This window comes from Eptesicus fuscus, chromosome 15 (assembly GCF_027574615.1).
Source record: "Eptesicus fuscus isolate TK198812 chromosome 15, DD_ASM_mEF_20220401, whole genome shotgun sequence".
NCBI lineage: Eukaryota > Metazoa > Chordata > Mammalia > Chiroptera > Vespertilionidae > Eptesicus > Eptesicus fuscus.
The window spans coordinates 74,513,922-74,533,983 of NC_072487.1; the positions used below are offsets into that span (position 1 = coordinate 74,513,922).

The 20,062-nt window shown below is 60.1% G+C and overlaps 1 protein-coding gene across 4 annotated transcripts; it reads right to left on the reverse strand.

Moving 5' to 3' along the window:
• Nucleotides 1–1,291: 1,291 nt before the first annotated feature.
• Nucleotides 1,292–17,637, reverse strand: SH3GLB2 (SH3 domain containing GRB2 like, endophilin B2). 4 transcript variants are annotated; one of them, XM_054727365.1, is made up of 11 exons: nucleotides 17,413–17,628; nucleotides 13,020–13,161; nucleotides 11,800–11,928; nucleotides 7,560–7,693; nucleotides 7,197–7,289; nucleotides 4,987–5,049; nucleotides 3,444–3,467; nucleotides 2,903–2,992; nucleotides 2,459–2,592; nucleotides 1,844–2,084; nucleotides 1,292–1,486 (listed from the first exon to the last, which is right to left on the reverse strand). In XM_054727365.1, exons 1-11 carry the CDS (start codon nucleotides 17,473–17,475, stop codon nucleotides 1,379–1,381), a joined length of 1,221 nt encoding a protein of 406 aa, XP_054583340.1. In that variant the 5' UTR covers nucleotides 17,476–17,628; the 3' UTR covers nucleotides 1,292–1,378. The 4 variants fall into 4 exon arrangements, with proteins under 4 accessions (XP_054583340.1, XP_008150762.2, XP_054583341.1 ...); XM_008152540.3 differs by having other exon boundaries at nucleotides 2,492–2,592; nucleotides 17,413–17,627; XM_054727366.1 differs by lacking the exon at nucleotides 4,987–5,049 and having other exon boundaries at nucleotides 17,413–17,629.
• Between the last annotated feature and the right edge of the window lie 2,425 nt (nucleotides 17,638–20,062).

Sequence of the window (20,062 nt, forward strand, 5' to 3'; positions counted from 1 at the left end):
TCAAGGGGAGGGGTGCAGTGTGGACACTCAGATTTTCCCTTCCTTGGCCTGCCTGGTCTTGTCCCCGCACCCCTGCCACACACACTTCCAGTTCCCAGCTGGCTGAGCTTATCACTGGGTGTAGCCTTTCTTGAAGCTCTGCTCCTTCCTATTTATAGCTGGGGCCCTGCCTTCGTCTCCCTAGGCCTCCTCATGGGCTGGCCTGGCTAAGGGCCTTAATCTAAATCCTGGCTCGTAGCCCAAACCCACCACTTGAAGTTTCTAGAATCAGACTTTCCTGGGCGAGTCCCTGTGTGACTACTTGCCAGTATGGAACCTTGAGGAGGTGACTGTCTGTCTGATCTGCTCTCATCTGTGAGGACCAGGATACATGTGAACATGCTTAGCTCCGTGCCTGGCCCGCACGAAACCCTGACAGCTGCCCATTACTGGAGCTTAAACCGTCCCCGTCTACAGTCCATTCCACTCTGCCCAAATTTAGGAAATTCTTCTTGGGAATAAAATGTCTGTCATGCAGCTTCCTGAGAGCACAGGCCCTGTGGGGGAAGGGAGTGCTGTGAATGGTGCTTTGAAGAACTTTCCCTCTGCCCTAGTACTTCCGGGAGGAGGGCCAACGGCATTTGTACCTCACTCCCCACCCAGGGGAGGAATGGGGCACATGTGACGTCTTCCCTTTCCTACTCTCAGGCCAGCCCGGGCGCTCCACGACCCCACCCGGACAGGAGCCCCGTCAACATGCACACGAAGAATGGTTTATTATTCACCGCTGGCTGGAGAGCAAAGCAGACAGGCAGAGTAAAAAGATCAGTTAAAAAGTGGAGAGGTGCAGGCTGCAGCCGCCATACTTGGCTTGAGCTCTAGGGTGCGAGGGGGAGGGTAGCACCGGGGAGATGCTGCTCCATGCCCAGCCCTGCCTCTCCGGCGGCTCCCCTCTGCTCCAGTTCATTGGGGGACCACGCCCAGTCCCTGGGCCTGCCACAGACCCGCCTGCCCTTCCCCCCTCGCTGCTTTTGGCAACTAAAAGGTGCTCTCTTGCCAAAGGTGAACCCCAGGGCTTCCTCAAGCCCTCTATGCTGACCCCCACAGGCTGAGGAGCTGAGGGAGGTGGCTGCAGCCAGCCCCTCCCTCCTGAGAGGAGCCAGGAGGCTGGGGTGCTCAGGGGACAGGCAGGTGGGGGCTCCAGAAGCAGGGCTGGGGGAGGGGCCGGGGACATCCAGCCTCTGGGGCCCCTCACAGCTGATGACCAGGGGCAGGGACAGGAAGGGGTTAGTCTAATCCCCACCCTGAGCAGCGAGGTCACCAACAGACAAGACAAAAGGCAGGGCTGCACCATCCTCCTGCCCAGGCCAGGACAGGCAGGGGCCTGGGAGGGGCCTGCTTAGCTGAGCAGTTCCAGGTAGGTGACGGGGACCTTGCCCTTCTTGTTGCCTCTCTCGCCAATGAGCCAGTCAGGGTCCATGCCAGGCAGGCTGTAGACGGTGATGAGCTGAAGAGGGAGGGCGGCAGAGAGGGAAGGTCACAGCCTGGGTGGCTAGGGCCAAACTGGCCCAGGACTAACTGGGGACAGCGCTGTGATACCCCCCTTCCACCCCCCACTTCCCCACCGTGATACATGGCACCTCCACCTCCCGAGGTGGCGTTCACCCCCCCTGCTCCACAGACGTGGCAGAGCAGCCACCGCTTCCTCAGGCTGGAGGTGCCCAGAGGAACCCCTGGTCTCAGCCCCCAGGGCCCCTCAGAGAGGAAGACAGTGGTGTGGGGTCTGCAGGCCCAGCGCTCCCAGGTCCAGTTCCCGGGGGGCCTAAGCCAGCCCTTTCTCGCCATCCTGGTGGCACCGACCCACCTCATCAGCCAGCAGGGCCAGCTCGCTGCTGTCCGCTGCCTCGTAGTCGTAGAGAACCCGGGCCTTGCGGGTTCCGCTGGCGGGTGGAGCCACCTCCTCCAGGCAGAGCGCAGCCTCCCCCGGAGGGGCTTGGCCGGCCACGGAGGGCTCCATAGGCATGGTGGCCGCAGTGGTGGTGGGCGAGGTGCTGCTGAGGGGCGGGGAGGCGGGCTCGGTGGTGCCCACGAAGGTGCCTGGAAATCTAGAGAGGAGGGGGGGGCACGTCTCAGTAGCTGAGAGCCGTATCCAGTCCCACGTGCCCCAGAACACTAGCTGGGCTCCCTGCAGAGGTGAGACCCCGGCTACTTACATGGCTCCCTGGGAGCTGGCAGCATGAAGGGAAAGCGAAGGGAAAAGTGAGACACTCCGGGCCGTCCCTGCCACCTCCCACCTCCCACACTCAGGAGCCCACCCCGTCCCAAGACCATCGCCCCCACTGTCATCGGAGAGGGAGCACGACGGCCCACCAGAGGGCTCGGGCAGGGTCTCCATCGGCAGCCCTCCACCCGCCCTGTGTCCCGTGGGGTTTCCTGAGCTGAGGAGAAGGTTCTCGCCCGGCAAGGTCGGGCTGCTCACTGCGCCTGGGAGCCAGGGGACCCCAGCGGGCACCTGCCCAGCTGCTTCTGTAAGTCCAGCATGTGGCGGTAGCACTGCGCGTAGTAAGTTGTCTGAGACTCGACGAACTCATGGAGGCAGCGAAGGTGGTTCACCTGTCGGGGAGAGGCCCGTGGTGACGCGACGGGAGGTGTCTCGGGATGAAGCATTCCACACCCACCCGTCTTCCGACAGACCCTGGCCCAGCATTCCAGTGGCTTCTGCCCCAACCTCTCCTGCGGGGAGGAGAGTTCCCACCCTTTGGGACTCGGTCTCTGAAGACGAAACTGCCCCTTTAAGGACCACACGCCCAAGCACTACCCTCCCCACCTGCTTCGAGATCCAGGTTCGTTCATGCCTCGTTACGTTTAGTGGGGACGTGCGGGTGACCAGACAGTGGATGACGGAGGAAGTGGGAACACTCACGTGGGTGCTGCTGATTCCCTCCAGCAGGAGACGGGTTACCTCTGCCTGCCGGTCAAACTCGGTCTGGGCCACTCGGAGCTCCTGCTCAGACTGGGAAGGGGGGGAAGAGAATGTGAGAGTAACAGTCGCCCCCAGCTTCCCTCCCATCACCTCCTGCGCCAGTGTCCACCCAGGAGCGGCTTCCTCCCCTCCCCGGCAGACGTCCCTTCCCCCTGGGGATGCAGACAGACATCCGAGGGGCAGGGGTGCACTTTCCTCCCGACTTCAGGCCTGGAGCCCTGCCTAGACCCCGGGGCCCAGTTCCCTGAGAGCAGTCACAGACATCGCCCCCATCAGGGGAAAACCCCACTCAGTCACCTCCAGGGGGCCCACAGAGGAGGTCTCCCCACAAGGGGAGGTGACAACCCTCCCAGAGCCCCAGCGGGCACGTGGGGCTGACCCAGAACTCGAACAGACCTGAGCCCTGCAGCAGCAGCTGTGCCTGGACCCCCGCCCTCGACCCCCTTAAGCCGCTTCCCCGAGCCCCTGCAGCCCCACTCACCTTGTCCACCTCATCATTCCAGAGCTGCGGAGACCACAACAGGGCCGGTCAGCAGGGGAGGGAGGGGCACCGGTCAGCAGGGGACAGCAGGCAGGGGAGGACAGCTGAACCCCAGAGCCAGTGCCCTGCCCCAGCTCCTTGAGACCCCAACGTCGCCCCACCCATTCACTCCCAACTCCCTCCCCCAACCCAACCCGGAGCTGAGGCTGGGCTGCGGCCTGGTGAGAGGAGCATGTCACTCGCAGTCAGTCCGACATGCCGCATGCAGGGAGGGGACAGCCAGCTGCCAAGTCCTGCTTGGGTTTCTCCTACCGGGTACGCCCCAGGCACTGACTGGGGTCCCCACCCCACCCTGACACTGGGCCACGGCTGCTGGGGCCCTGGGTCAGTCACGGAACCTTTCTGTCCTTCAGCAGAGTCACACGGGTTCAGCAGCAAAGGAAAAACGGCAGCCCCCACCCTCCAGGACAGTTCTCCTTCCTCTCGGCCCAGGAGGGGGGCAGGGAGTGCGATCAGAGCCTAGAGGACCCCTCCTCCCACCACGCCTTGGGGGCCCCACTTCTCCTCCCCACGGCGGGAAAGCTACCCTGAGACCGGGACCTGAGACACGCAAGTAGAACCGGGCCAGCCCTGTGGCAGGGGTCCCACCAGTGCTGGTGAGGGAGCCCCTCACGGGGGGCCACCCCCACGTGTACAGACGGGGCGCCCATCAGCAGGGCCCTGCGGACTAAACTGCGGTTGACGCCCCCGAGGGACGAGGGCCCAGCCACTGCCTGACTGCACGGGTACACACGGAAACATGCTGTGACGGGGGAGGCAGAGCGGAGGTCTGTGCGGGAGGACGTCACCCGTGGGGAAGATGGGAGGACAGAGAAGAGGCAGAAGGCACAGCATGGTTGTGACAGGCAGGATGGGATACGTGAGACTGGCCTAGTTCCCAGACTAAACAGTAAATGCCAAATATCCCAATAACGCTGGAGAGAAAAAACACACGGAGACAGTCAAAGTCTAATGGCCCCGCCCCGCCCCGCCCCGCTTGTCCTTCTCAGGACACACCCTGTTCCCAAACCTCGGCTGCTCCTGCCACTCGCCCTGCTCATTCTCAAGGCCTCCTCACCCCCGGACGCCCAGCCGCTGTGCTGGAAGGCAGCCGGACGGCCAGCGCCATCCTTGTCACCTGTCTTCAGGGGCCTGTGAGTTCATGGCAGGCCAGACCCAGGCCTCGTCTCTCCTCGGGACCGAGTAGGGCCAGGGATGGTGAGTGGGGTGGGGGGCAGTGCCTGCTTGGGGGGGGTCAGGGCTGTGTCTGGGGGCAGGCAGACTTTCAGTGCAGCCGGTCCGGTCTCCACCTTCAGCATTTCCCAGGGACAAGCGGGGCCAGCCACATGGGCACAGGGCACAGGGCCAGCCAGGTGGACAGAGCTTCAGGACTGGTCCACGCGGTGCCCCTGCCTTGCCCTCTGTCTCCTGTCTACTGGGCAGCAGACCCCGAGGTGTGGGGGGGAGCGGGGAGGACAGGGGCGGGCGGGGCGGGAGCGCTTACCGCGGAGGCGCTGGCGGAGAGAATGTAATTACGAGGTCTAGTCTCCTGAAAGTCAGGCACCGTCTAGTGGGAACAGAGTTCATGGGGGGAGGGGTCACAGTGAGCGGGGCTGGGCTGGGCCAGGAGGCAACCCCGGAGTGTCCACAGAGCAGCACCAGGAGCCCCTGGCCCCAGGGCGGGGAGGCCCCAGACAAACACAACACTGACCCTCTGCCCACACCCACCGCCCGGAGAGGAGGCGGCGTGGAGACCTGGAGAGTGAAGACAAAGACGGAGTGGGTGGCCCCGCTGGGGAGGCCAGGAGAGCAGATGTGACAAGGAGACAGCCGGTGGCTGTTGTCCCAGCCTTTGCCTCTGGGCAAGCCAGACTTTTCAGCCCCCGGCCCAGGGGTCAAGGCCCTCTGCTCCCTGGACCGCCAGTCTTCCAAACAAACCCCGCCCCACCGCTTCCTCCATCCCAGAATCCCTGCACACATCTCTCGCTCCTGCAGCAAGGGCCAGGCCCCTCCCCCACAACCAAGGTGGACAGATGGATGCATGGATGGACAGAGGGATGGGCTTTCAACATTTGCAAAAAGCTGACTCCCAGGCTCCAATGCCTGGCGTCCCCCCAAAACAGAGGCTACTCATGGTAGAGGCTCTGATGGGGAGACCAGCCGCTTGCAAAAGGCCCAGAGGATGCGCCCTGGGCCGGCCATGGCACCGTGGGCGCCAGGCCCGATGGGCAAACCAGAAGCAGCACAGCACGTGGGACAGGTATACTCACATCTCCCTCACACTGAGCCAAGTTACCCAAAGCAGAACGGAAAGGAACAAAAACAAAAGAGTTAGTGAGTCCACAGCACAGGCGGGAGCAGGCCCCCCGGCCCCAGCGGGAGGGACGCGAGGCGGACAGGCAGATGGACACACGCAGCCCGCCCTCTGCAAGTGTCTGGGTTTGTGTGTGTGAGCGGTTAGAAGGCTGGGGACGAGGGAGCTGCTGGGCGGGAGTCCTCTGGGAATCTGAAGCTGGGCTGCCCAGGTCCTAGCTCTGGAGAGGGTGGCCTGGACTAACCCAGAGGCTTGAGGTTGTCCGGGCCAACCCACTGGAGAAGAGGTCCTGCCGCTCCAGTGACTAAGGGAGGGCTCCCGGGCCTGGCTGATGGAGGGGAAGCTTGTTTTGGCCAAGTTATTCTTGAGAGGTTGTCCATCCCTGAGTGGCAGGGAGACTGTCCTGTCCAAGTGACTCCATATGGTCATCCCAGTAGCCCTAGTCATCCTACCCAACCCGAACAAGACTCCAGTGGCTGAGCCCCTGCCTCCCATCTGGACCCCACACACCCAGATGAGCTAGGACCCTGACCATGGCTCTTGCCAGAGGCAGTGCAGGCCCCAGCTCCACGGCCGCAGGTGGCCACGCTGGGAGGGGCACGCATGGAGGGTTCAGGGCCAGAACTCTCGGGAGCAGCTGTGGGGAGCCTGGGCTGGGTCCGGCCTTCTCGGCTGAGAGCACGGGTTTCCCCGGCATGGCCTGGACCTGGGGACTCCCTCCCCCTACACCCCCCACCCCCAGCAGCCTGGCATCGCAAGAGTGAGCTCACCCTCGGGCCCAGTTCTCCCCAGCCTGGCCTAGCCCTGATCCAACTGTCCCCGCTGCACGCCATTGGCCCACCCAGGCTGAGCAGGCCTCAGGGAGCAGAGAGAGGGGAGCCCCTAGCCAGTCGTTTGGGGCTGCGGGCCCCTCAGACATGCTCCTGCACAAGCGGGCAATCCAGCTCCAGGGCTCTCCACACCATTTCAGGGGGCCTGAGGGTGGGGGGGCGCCTGGGACCAGCGCTGGAGCAGTGGGTGTGGGATTAGTAAGGGGGAGCCATGCCCTGGCAGAGCTGGGAACAGAGCTGAGCATCCGGGAAGGGCGGGCAAGGGCATGCAGGAAATTCCAACTGTGTCTGTCTGGGGAGGCTGTAGGGGACCCGGAGCCCAGGTGGGGGCATTGCTGGCCAGCCCACCCCGTAAATGTTGGCCCTGGGACCCTGAGCTCTGGGCTGTCAGGATTCCCCTGGGGGCAGGGGCAGAGAGGTGTGACTTGAAGTGACCAGTCCAGACCAGCACCCCCAGCCAGGCCTCTCCAGGCGAGGACAGGGGAGAGAGGTCATGCCAAACCAGGTCCCTTCAGCACCCCTCCTTGGCTCCCCCCAGAGCCGGGGCGGGAGGCCAGCAGGGGCACCTACCGCGGCTTTGGCTTCCGCGGCCTTGGCCTTCTTCAGCCGTGCTTTGCAGACATCCAAGTCCAGACGCCGGTTTTGGAGGAGCCGTCTCTCCTTCTGCGGGTGGGAACAGGAACAGTGAGGCGCTGGGCCGCCCCGGGAGACCCTGGGCCACGGCAGGGCTGGCCGAGGGGGCCATCTGGTCAAGACAAGGAAACTGAGGCCCGAAGAAGGAAAGCCATCGACTCTGAGTGACGGCCCACAGGAGCCTCGTCTGGGGAGGCCCCAGGAGGCCCGGGTTCCCACCAAGGGAGGAGAGCCTGGCTCGGCGGCTGGGGAAAGGGCTGCCGAGGTGACGAGGAGGCGGAGTGGTCCCAGGCCCCTCACCGAGATCGTCTTCCAGTCCCCTTCCAGGAAGTTGCGCAGCGGCGTGAGGAAGTTGATGGAGGCTGCGTGGATAAAATCCCGCTCGGCGGCTCCCAGGCGCTTTTCGGCTTCTGACACCTTGATCAGGGTCTTCCCTGAGAACACGGAGCCGAAGGTGAGAAGGAGGGTCAGGCTGAGGCTGTTCTGACCCCAGGAAGTAGCCGGGAGCTCGGAAAGAGACGCGTCAGAGAGGCAGCCTCAAGGATGCTGAGTTCAGACTTCCTGGCCTGGAAACACGTGGGCGCGATCTACACATCCATCCATCGGGGACTGACAATAAATAGTGGGGTAATCAAAGAAATGGGGCATTACACTGCCATTAAAGAGATGGGGGGGCACTTCCGGAATGACAGAGAAAGGAGCGCAACAAATCCTCTCCCCAAAGAGCAATGATGACGCCCAAAACCGGTTTGGCTCAGTGGATAGAGCGTCAGCCTGAGGACTCAAGGGTCCCGGGTTCGATTCCGGTCAAGGGCATGTACCTTGGTTGCGGGCACATCCCCAGTAGGCAGTGTGCAGGAGGCGGCTGATCGATGTTTCTCTCTCATCAATGTTTCTAACTCTCTATCCCTCTCTCTTCCTCTCTGTAAAAAATCAATAAAATATATTTTTTAAAAAAAAGAGCAATGATGACACTGGACAGCGTCGTCAAAAACAACCATTTCCGGACTCCAGGAACGGACAAAAGGCAAAGGACAAATTGAAAGGCATTTATTCTAGAACTCCTGCGCCTTCGCCAGGACAATGGGAGCCTGTGCCTGTGTGTCCCGGGGTGCACCCACCTCCTCCAGCTGTGTGGCTGCGGCTCTGCCACGAGGGACAAGCCCTGCGGCCAGGACTGTGCTGCTGGAGCACAGAGAAGCCCTGGAGGCTGGCGTGTGCCCTGGCCGGGTGGCTCAGTAGGTCGGGGCGTCGTCCTGTACACCGCAAGGCTGTGGGTTCAATCCCCGATCGGGTCGGGGCACGTAGGGGAGGCAACCAACGGACCCCTCCCTAAAATCAAAGGATTAAAGGCGGGAAAACAAGCAAACAAACCCACAGCGATGTCAGTGGGAAGTAATGAGGAAAGGCCAGCGTCCGGGCTCACCCGAAGCTGGAGTCATGTTTGAAACACGCACCAGACCTGTCAGGGGTGGAACAGGAGCCCCTTTATGGGGTGACTGTACTTGGAGTAAAAGGAAATGATCAGGTTTTCAGGGAATACTGGACACTGTTTCTAAATGTACGCTAACTCCTAGAGACCCCAAATGTCTGTCTGTCTGTCTGTCACGAAAATAGGAGCTTATAGTGAACAGTGGAGTGTTTGCTCAGGCCCATCTAACAGTGGCCCCAGTGAGTCCCCGAATCAACCCCGAGGAACGAAAACAGGCGACCTGAGAAACAAGGCCGCATGGTGGGCCCTGGGAAGCTGCCAGCCACCTCTGTTGGCCTGGAAGCGATGCCTGCATAGCACCCTCGGTGGGGGCTGGAGAGAACCCGCTGCCCAGCCATCCCGGGCTGAGCAGGACGCTCTGCACACCCACAGAGGGGACGCTGGGCAGACTTGTAAACGGCTTCGAATGTGTTCCCCGGCCGCTCGCAAATGCGTCAGCAAAGCCTCAATGGTGCGCTATTAAGCACAAGCTCCGGCCAATCACTGCTGATCGCAAACACAGGCTGCCCCAGGAGCAACCCCCGGGGAGCTGGCCTTACAAAGAAAAAGGGTAATTCTTTTAAAAAAGCAGAGACATCGTAGCTGCATGGTGCAGGGGACACAGACGCTCAACAATGGACTCGGGCGAGTCCCTCAACAAACAAACAGCAATCACGACCCCAGGGGGGAACAGAATCCAGAGCTGCTGTGTTATGTAAAATGTCCAGATTCAACAAAATATTATGAAACATGCAAGGGAACAGGTAAGGAATAGGAAACAGGAAAATAAGTAATCATCAGTCACCGTCTCCAAGGAGGCCCAGATGGTAGACTCAGCAGAGACTTCTAAGCAGCTATTACAAATATGTTTAAAGAATTAAAGGCAAATATGACAAATGACTCATCACATAAAGAATACCAATAAAGAGATAAAATTATTAAAAAAAAGTTACTAGGCACCAAGAGCAGTGTTACAAAAATGAGTCAACTCATCGGGAAAATATACAACATAAACATGCAGACCCGACGATAGAGCTCCAACATACATGTAGCAAACGCTGACAGAGTTAAGACAGAAGCAGACAGAGACAAAATCGGCACGGAGCCAGGAGGCTTGAACACTGTCAGCCAATCTGTCCTCCTGACATCTACCCAACAACAACATAGTATGCGATCTTCTCAAGAGAAGATGGAGCGGTCTCCAGGAGAGGCCCTAGTCTAGGCCCGTGGTCGGCAAACTGCGGCTCGCGAGCCACATGCGGCTCTTTGGCCCCTTGAGTGTGGCTCTTCCACAAAATACCACGGCCTGGGCGAGTCTATTTTGAAGAAGTGGCGTTAGAAGAAGTTTAAGTTTAAAAAATCTGGCTCTCAAAAGAAATTTCAATCGTTGTGCTGTTGATATTTGGCTCTGTGGACTCATGAGTTTGCCGACCACTGTTCTAGGCCATAAACAAGTCTTAGTAAGTTTAAAAGCACTAACATCATACAAAGTACGTTCTCTGACCAATGTGCAATTAAATCAGAAATCAACATCAGAAGGACACTTAGAAAATCCACCGCTGTCTACAAGTCAAACACCACACTGCTGGCGGGAACGTAAGATCACACAGCCACTCTGGGGAAGAGTTTGGTGATTTGCTGAAAAGTTAAGCGTTAAATGTGCCATATGACCCAGCAATTTCACTTCTGGGTCTGTACCCAGGAGAAGTGAAACCATCTGTCCGCACAAAGGTTGGTCTGAAAGTGTTTACAGGGAAACAACCGAAATGTCTATCAGACGGTGAGTGGATAAAGGAAATGTGGCGGCGGAGCCACATAATGAAATACTAGTTAGCAATAAAAAGGAACAAAAGCCCTGACTGGTTTGGCTCAGTGGATAGAGCGTCGGCCTGAGGACTGAAGGGTCGCAGGTTCGATTCTGATCGAGGGCATGTACCTTGGTTGCGGGCACATCCCCAGTAGGGGGTGTGCAAGAGGCAGCTGATCGATGTTTCTAACTCTCTATCCCTCTCTCTTCCTCTCTGTAAAAAATCAATGAAATATATTTAAAAAAAAGGAACAAAATCCTAAAACACAATGAACAGGGGTGAACCTCAAAGACATTATACTACGTGAAGAAGCCAGATATAAAAAACAATGTACTGCATGGTTCCATTTATATGAAACTAGAGGCCCGATGCATGAAAATTCGTGCAAGACTAGGCCTTCCTTCCCCCCCGCCGCCAGCACCGGCTTCCCTCTGGCACCCGGGACCCCGGGCTGCTTCCCTCCGGCCACTGGCAGGCACCAGGGACCCGGGCTTCACTCCGGCCCCGGCTTCGTCCAGAAGGACTTCCAGAAGGATGTCCGGTCTAATTAGCATATTACCCTTTTATTATTATAGATGTTTAGACCAAGCAAATTAATAGAACCACAAAGCACATTAGTGGTTGGCTGGGGGTGGACAGTGAAGACGGACTATAAGTAGACATAAAGGATTTCTTTTGCAGATGATAGAAATGTTCTTTAAATCGAACTCAAAATTTACTAAAAATCATTGAATTGCATACTTAAGACAGGTGCATTTTATGGTATATAAATTATACCTCAGTAAAACTTTCCACAAAGTAGAAAAATATAGACTGAGGTGGCTCTAGAGGAGCTACCGTGCACAGATATCTAGAGTGAATTACCAAGTTTAAAAGCCAGGTTGAAGAACAGCCCTAGCCGGTTTGGCTCAGTGGATAGAGTGTTGGCCTGCGGACTGAAGGGTCCCAGGTGGGTCCCCAGTGTGGGGTGTGCAGGAGGCAGCCGATCAATGATTCTCTCTCATCACTGATGTTTCTATCTCTCTCTCCCTCTCCCTTCCTCTCTGAAATCAATAAAAATACATTTTAAAAATAAATAAAAAAAATAGAAACCAGGTTGAAGAACAGGCACGCAGTGTGATCCCATTACACACCGCACACAAACCAGACTGACTGAGAGACCTCATTTTTCACTCTATTTTCATCGCGAGTGTTGAGCGGGGAGGGAGGAAAAGCAGAGGGAGGGACCACGGCGCCCACCCGGCCGAGGGGCCCGGCTCACCGTAGGGGGTGGTGGGCCCCAGCTCGCTGGCCGCCTCTGCCATGTACTGAGCCAGCAGCTCCCCATTGGTGACCCGCGAGGGCACCTTCCTGTCCAGCTTCTCATACAGGAACTCCTCCACGCGGGCACCTGCGGGGAGACACACGAGTCACAGGGCTCTCTGGTCCAAGGATGAAAGCGCTGGTGACAGAAACAGGCCCAGAGCAGGGCCTGCCCACAGCAGCCTTGGGACTTCCAGACTGTTCCCTGGCAGATGCCCACCCCGTGAGACTGGCCTTCGACCCCGTGGAGGAAGCCACGGCTCAGACGTGCAATGCCTGCCCCAGGTCCTAAAGGCAAGGCCCGCCACGTCTCCTCGTCGCAATGTGCACTTACAGAACGTGGTGACATACGAGCCACCCGGGCCTGCACGTAGCGGACTTGCAGACAGACCAGCCATTCCGCCCCGCACCCGTGCACCCCGGGCTCTCTGAGCTTGGTCTGCTTGCTCCGTGCTGCGGGGTGCCTGGGAGCCCTCTGCCTTCGCTGGGCCTCGCTCCGGCTCTCAGACCCCCTGCTGCTGCTTCTCCTGCCTCTTCTCCCAAGTGTCTCAGTCCCCAGGCAGTCCCAGTCCTCGGTGCTAAACTCAGCATCTCCACGGCCCCGGAGAGCATCTCAGAGCCCAGCACCCACTCCGCTGTTGTCTTTCCCCGGGACTCCCCACAGCCGCCTTAAGCCCCGAAAGTCTAAATCAGATCTCTCCCACGGGCCAATCCCACCTCCCTCCTCCCGCCTCAGCCACCAGCCTCCTGCCCTCGCCCCAGGACCAGCCCCTGCCCCAGGACCAGCCCCTGCCCTCGCCCCAGGGCCAGCCCCTGCCCTCGCCCCAGGGCCAGCCCCTGCCCCAGGACCAGCCCCTGCCCTCGCCCCAGGGCCAGCCCCTGCCCTCGCCCCAGGGCCAGCCTCCTGCCCTCGCCCCAGGGCCCGCCCCTGCCCCAGGGCCAGCCCCTGCCCTCGCCCCAGGACCAGCCCCTGCCCTCGCCCCAGGGCCAGCCCCTGCCCTCGCCCCAGGGCCAGCCCCTGCCCCAGGACCAGCCCCTGCCCCAGGACCAGCCCCTGCCCTAGGACCAGCCCCTGCCCTCGCCCCAGGGCCAGCCCCTGCCCTCGCCCCAGGACCAGCCCCTGCCCTCGCCCCAGGGCCAGCCCCTGCCCTCGCCCCAGGGCCCGCCCCGCGCACTCACTGGGGTTGGGCTGCAGGAGCACCTCCGTCTGCCGCAGGATCTTCTCCGTCCAGTTCTTGGTGCTGTCCGCCCGGGCCAGAAGGTTCTCAAAGCTGGCATCGAGCTCGGTCTTCTCGGCCTGGCCGAATTTCTCCTCTGTGAACTGTGGGCGGAGGAGGGCCCAGGGGTAAGGGAGGGCTCAGAGGGAGGGAGGGAGGGAGGACTGCCCCTGCCCCCTCTCCCCCATTACGCCTCCCCACTCGCTGGAACCCAGGCCCCCAGGTCAAGCAACTTGCTCTGCCTCAACCTGCTCTGCAACTCTGATCCAGTTAGGACCCTGCCCTGGGCCTCAGTCTGCCCCTCTGGGAAAGGAGGCGGTTGGACCAGAGCTTGGGGATCATGGCCTCTTTTGGAAATCCAGTGAACGCTATGGCATCCCCACCCCCAAAAGCACATTCCTGCAAAATCTGGCGTACAACTCAGAGGGGTAAGAAACCCTTGGGAACCCATCACAAAGGGTCCTCCGGCCTGACTCTGCGGGAAGGAATTTGGTAGAAAGCGCTCATGGGATACACAGGGCTCAAAGCAAGTTCTGGGGTGATCAGGAGGCTCAGTGGGGGGCTGGGAGCACCTGGGGAAGGGGTGCCAGGGGAGTCAGTGGGTGCAGAATCACAGGGACCTGACTCAAGTCTCAGTTCCACTACTGATGTGCTGTGTGACCTCGGGCAAGGGGCTTTGCCTCTCTACGCATCAGTCTCCTGGGCTGAAAAGTGAGGGTAAGTAACAGCACCCCCTCCACAGGCTGTGAGTACTATCCCTTCCACAGCCCACTCCCACCAACCCGGCTGTGAGCACGAAAGAAGGGAGATGTGGGTAAGACGCGCAGGCCAGAGTCTGGCGGGAGTCGGAGTTCAATGCAAGGTGCGGCTGCTGCCGAGAGCTGACGGGAGGAGAGACGCTGGGAAGGAAGGGCTGCGTGGGAGGAGGCCCACGTGGCCGGCCGCTGGTCATCTGGTGTGGCGGACGGGGACACCGCCAGCCCCTCAGAGCCAGCTCCGAGCGCACCCAGGGCCCAGAAAGCTTGGCAGCCGCACACCAGGGCCAGGCAGGGGCCAGGATGTCACACCGTTCCGCCCGTGAGAGCTGTCAGAAGCCAGGTGGGCCACTTAGAAACAACCAGAAACCAGCCCACGTCCTGGCCCCTCTGCTCCAGAAGGGCCCTGGGACATATGTCCCCGTTTTCCAAACAGGGACACGAAGGCCTTCTCCAGCCAGAGGAAAGAGCGCCTGCTCAAGGTCACAGCTAATCAGCCAAAGAATGAACATTGCAGGAATGCGATTGGTAATAACAACAGCTCCTGCTGGCCGTCCCTGTGGCCAAACCCTGTGCTAAGTGAGGGCTTTATCCTGATGACCCATCCACAACCCTAATGGCCCCTCAGGGCAGGTCGGGTCAAGTTTCCCATTTCACAGATGATTTCACTGAGGCTGAGCAAGGAGCAGACTGTGCTGGAACCCAGGTCACGTGGCCTGGGGGTCTGGAGGCCCTTCGCAGACTATTTGGCGCGATCAATTATCCAGAGACCAGGACAGCTCCTGCTGCTGCCGGAACGGAGGCAGCCACTGAGAGTCAGGCTGCCCGGCAGCCATCAATTATGCAACAGGGCTTGGGTTTCTCTCTCCCTGCAGGGCCCAGCCGGCCAGGGTTATAGCCGGCAGCTCCCCACCTGAGACCAGCCGCTCCCGGCCTCCTCTGACCTCCCCCAACTCAGGCCTCCCAGAGCCAGGCCCTGACTCTACCACACCCAGCCCCTTTGAGGCTGTGGCATTAGCCCCATTTTCCTGATGGAGAAACCCAGGCTCAGAGAGGCAGTCACCTCTCCGGGGCCTCAGTTTCCCTCCTGGAGAATGGGGATGACAGGACTTATCTCAGAAGATCTGCAAAGTGCTTCGCTCTGGGGCCGGCACACAGCACAGGTCTGATGGACGTTAGCCGGTGACATACACCTGCCTTACCAAGGTTCACAGCAACCCTCCCCACCCAGCTCCGTGGCCACCTGTCCCTCGCACCCCATGTTCACCCAGGTTCAAAGTCCTACCAGGCTCTCCCCACTTCTTGGGCATCCATCCCGGGTCCACGGCTGCCTGCTTAAATCATGGCGATGCTACCACCTCCCTGGCTTTCATTATTATTACTCCTAGCGCTGCTATTACTATTACTATAATCACCACTGATAGTATTAGCTCTATCACCTGTACAGCCCGGCACCCTACCCAGACGTGCCTCAGGCTTTCCTGCCTCAGTGCCCTTACTGGGCCCTGGACGCACGTCACAAACCCCTCCTGACGTTCAAGGCACAGTTCGGGGACTAGGAAGCCACCCCAGGATCACCCATGCCAAAGGGGTCCTGCCCTCCAGACTCTCTCCCCCCGCGCCCCCTCAGCCCAGGTCCGGTTCCCTAACAGATGCAGTGGAGGGAGTGAGGCCCTGGTACATGGAAGGGCTGAGCGCTTCCCCAGCTTGTCCCGGGACCTACACGGAGGAGCTGCTGGTACACTGTCACTCACACACCCTCCCGTCTCTCCTGGCTGACTGCTCTCCCAGGGCAGCCCGGCCTCGGGCAGGTCCCGAGTGTCCTCCCCTGCTCAGCTCGCAATTCAGGCCCTCCCTCCTCCGGCCTGCCACCCTGCCACCCTGCCGCCCTGCCACCCTGCCGCCCTGCCACCCTGCCACCCTGCCCCGACCCGGCGAAGGGGAAGGGCCCGGTGCTTCAGAAGCTGCAGCCTGCAGTCCCAGGCTGCTCCCTGCAAGATGGCAGCAGCAGGGGGTGGGCGTGCAAAGCCAGAGAAAGCCTCTATTTATAAAGTTCCCAGCTCCCTCCTCCACCCAGGAGGCCGGGCCTGGGCGCTGCCTCCCACTCTGGCGTGGGTCCCCCCGTGGGCCTGCCCCCACCCGGCGAAGGAAGGCCGCAGGCCCCAAGCCTCTCCGTGCCCAGGCTCCGCGGGTCCCGGCCAGGTCAGGCGCAGGGCCCTACAGCAGCAGGAAACCAGATCAGGTTCTTCCCAGATGTGAGCGATAACACGGCTCCTATACCAGCGCTGGGGAGGACTCCCCACCTTCCAGAGAGGCGGGGCTGTCCCAGAGGCTCTGGGTCCCGGCATCCCCCCCCCCCCCCCCCCCCCGGGCTGGAGTCACCTGCAGGGATCCGAACACCCAGCCTCAACGGGCGAGCCGTCCACGGGCCGCTGTGCTTTCTAGTAAACATGCCACATGGCTTCCCAGAGACTGGGGCTGGGCTCCCCCAGAGAACAAACAACACGACAAGGACAAACACCAGACCTGCCCCCCGCCCCCCCCCGAGCGCTGGGAGGACGCATGCCCCAGCGCAGACCAGTTCCACCAGGTCCAGCTCCACGGGAGGGGCCTGGAGGCCTCGGGAGGGACTTGCCAGGGCCACATGCAGCACAGGTGCAACATCCACATCGACAGGGAGCTTGCCTGTGGTGAGCACCCGCCTGCCAAGCTTTGCCAGGAGCCCTACCAGCCATGCCGGGAGGGAGGGAGGGAGGGCGATTCCCATTTTTCAGATTGAGAAACTGACGCCCAGAGAGGTGAAGCCCCTTCCCCAGGGTCACAAGAGAGAGCACCCACACCCATAGCTGGCTGCAGCTCTAGACCATCACCCTTAGCTGCCTCCCAGTGGAGAGGTCTAGTTCCAATCCCAGCATCACTGGCTGGACAGACAGCTTCCCAAGGTGCCCAGCCAGACCCCAACCCTCTCCCCATCCCCCAGGCCTGGGGAAATAAGAGGAAACAGGCCTCCCAGGGAGCGGAAAGGAAATTACCCCAGCCCTTGGCTTCCGGACGGACTATCCAAGCGTGTGAAAGGGACCTGTGGGAATCACAGTATCACTAGCCCATTGCACAGGGGCGGAGACTGAGGCTGGGAGAGGGGATCTTAGGGGGATGCATGAAGCCTTGGCCTGGGACTCCGGCCTGCCAAGGCCTGCCGGGAGCCTGAGTCCCTGCTGGACCAGGGCAGGGAGGCAGGCGCCGCTGGGTGCCGTCTCCCCTCTTCAGCGGAGCCCCCACCGGGCCCTGGGCAGGGGCCAGGGCAGCGGGGTACCCGGCCGAGCACTGATACCTCCCCCGCAGCCCACAGGGCCGAGGCCCGGCTCGGTTCCCGGCCCGGCCACGTCGAGGGTGCGGCCCGTGTGGCCGGCGCCTGGAGCCTTCTCTCCCCGGGGCAGCGCAGGGGTGGGGATGCGGGGCCAGGGTGTCTGCGCAGGGGAAGGGGCGCAGCCTCCAGGGGCTTCTCCGGCGCGCCCCGGGCTCTGCTGCAGGGGTGCTCTCGGCGCGCCCCACATCCGGGCCCCGGGAAGCGGCCGCGCGGGCCCAGGGCTCCGGCCTCACCTGCACCGCCCGAGTGAAGAAGATGCCCGCGTCCGATGCCAGCTTCTTCATGTTGAAGTCCATGGCGCACCACGGAGCGCCGCGCCGGCCCCAGCGCAGCCTGGCGCCCCCCGCCCGCCGCCGCCGGCCCGCACCCCGCCCACCTGCTGCCGGGGCGCCCGCCCTCGCCCTCGGGGAGCCCTGTCGCCCGCAGCCGCCGCCGCCGAGCCAGCCTGAGCGCGCAGGGCGGGGCGCGGGGTGCACGGGTGGAGCCTCCGGGCCGGCGGGGCGGGGCGGGGCGGCCGGGCCGGCGCTGCGGGCTGCTGTCCCCGCGGCCTTCGCGCGCCGCCTGGCGGGCCTCTCGGGCTCCCTCATCTCCTGGCCCCGCTCCCACGTGTGTCTCGACTTCTCGCTCTGTCCGTTCGCCTCCCCCTCGTCGGCTGGGCCCTCTGTCCCCTCTGCCTTGAGTCTCTGCGCCGCTCACCACCACCACCACCTTGACCTCTCCGGCACCCTCCTCTTCTGCCCTTGACCTTGTTGACACTAAGGACAACTGAGCCAGGGGACAGGCCGGCTGGGCTGCGCTCCCCGACCCCCGCATGCTCTCCAGGTCCCTGAAGTTGGGGGAGGCTGTGCGGAGGGGTTCCAGGAAGGAAGGGAAGAGAGGAGGGGAGAGCGGACATGTGCTGACCTAGAACTTAGGTCCTCACAGCCCCAGGCAGGCAGCGGGGTGGCCTGCTGGTACACCCCTCTCCCGTGAGGCTTGGGATGGGGCTTCTCACCGGTCTCCACCTCTCCTTGCCCTAAAACTTCTAGGCTTCATCTTTTAACCTAGTGGAGAGCTCCCTGCCAGGACTGGTCCCCTCTCCTCCCTGATTCTGCCCCCTGCGTGCCTGGCTTTGTTTATTTCCCATCACCTACCCCAGCCTATCTGTGAGAAAGCTTTAGGGAAGTGAAGTGACTTGTCCAAGGTCACAGGGGGAAAAGGGGAGGATTTAGCCCAGAACCCAGGCAGTCCGGTGGTGGCACCCGCTCTCCTTTGCTCTGGCTCCCTCTTCCTTGATTCATCGGCTGCCACTCCCTGCCACCTTGAATCAAAGATGCCAGGTTCTCTGCCCTGGCTGGTATGGCTCAATTGGTTGAGTGTTGTCCCGTGCACCCCAAGATCACACCAAGAGGTAGCCGTTCAATTCTGGGTCAGGGCACATGCCCAGGTTTCAGTACGGTCCCAGGTCAGGTGCCCCAGGTCAGGTGCCCCAGGTCAGGGTATGTACTTGCATTTGGGGAAGGAAACCAATCTATTTTCTCTCCCATCAATGTTTGTTCCTCTCTCTCTCGCTCTCTCTCTCTCTCCCTCCCTCTCCCCCCCCCCCCTAAAACCAATAAAAATATATTAAAAAAAAAGATGCCAGGTTCTCTCTTGCCTCTGTGTCACAGCCAGGCTGTTTGTGGAACTCCTTCCCCCTCTCTTTCCAGCTAATCCCTGCTTATTCTCTAGGTGTCCCCTGGCTGTCCCTTCTTTTGGAAGTCTCTCACCTCCGCACCAAAGGCCGGCTACCCCTTGGCATTGCCCATGTGGGCAAAAAGGGGCCACACGCTAACCTGACGAGCTCTGGGAAGGCCTGCGTGGCGGCCTTGCAAACTCAGAGACCTAAAGTTACCACAAAGGATGGTCTGAAAGTAAAACGTTTTTAAATCAAAAAGCAGTCTATGGCCCTGGCCGGTTTGGTTCAGTGGACAGAGCGTTGGCCTGCAGACTGAAGGGTCCCGGGTTTGATTCCGGTCAAGGGCACATACCTGGGTTGCAGGCTTGATCCCCAGCCCTGGTCAGGGTACATGCAGGAGGCAACCAATCGATGTATCTCTCTCACATCAATGTTTCTCTCTCTCTGTCTCTCCCTCTCCCTTCCACTCTCTTAAAAAAAATTAATGGAAAAATATCCTCAAGGTGAGGATTAACAACAACAATAAAAAGTATGGTGGTGGGTAGTCAAGTCCTAGGCCAGTATCTTCCCTGACAAAGATCAACTTTGACCTTAACTGAGCCTATTATATTTTTCCATCTATGATAACATACCTTTGGAATGTCAGGGTAACTTCCCTTCTTATCCCCGCCCTCCTCACTCTTCTGGGCACCAGGGCAGAGACCACAAATTCCCTCACTGGTGGTGTTATCATGTTAATTGTTGACTATTAACTATCCTGTACCCACCTGTGGAAAAAAAGCACGTGTCTATCCTTTCACTTCATATCCAATCCCAGATGTCCCCTCCCCTTTGCTTTCTCCCGCCTCCCTAATCTATCACCAATGGATTTCATGTAACCCATTTACTTCTCTTTTGATTGTAATGTATAAAACAAGTTGAAAAACTGCCATTCTCAAGCGGATGAGATTCTGCTTCCTGGCAATTACCGACAGTTTGGCTCAAATAAACTCACAAAAATTCTTTACAGGTTTGAATATTTCTTATGTTAACACCCACATTCCTGAGTTTCCTCCATTAAAGCAATATCCTACAAGATTGTATTTAAGTATCTTAATTCATGTATCTTTTTAAAAATATATTTTATTGATTTTTTTACAGAGAGGAAGGGAGAGGGATAGAGAGAGAAACATTGATGAGAGAGAAGCATCGATCAGCTGCTACTGGGGATGTGCCTGCAACCAAGG

Bases quoted from the DNA above. Each gene is read 5' to 3' on its own strand.
- SH3GLB2 (XM_054727365.1), bottom strand. From the start codon at position 17,475: ATGGACTTCAACATGAAGAAGCTGGCATCGGACGCGGGCATCTTCTTC. The intron at 2,085-2,458 runs GTGAGCAGCCCG...CCTCCTCTCTAG, and splicing joins TCCCCTGGCTCCCAGGCGCA to ATTTCCAGGCACCTTCGTGG. The intron at 1,487-1,843 runs GTGGGTCGGTGC...CTCCCTCTTCAG, and splicing joins TGGCCCTGCTGGCTGATGAG to CTCATCACCGTCTACAGCCT.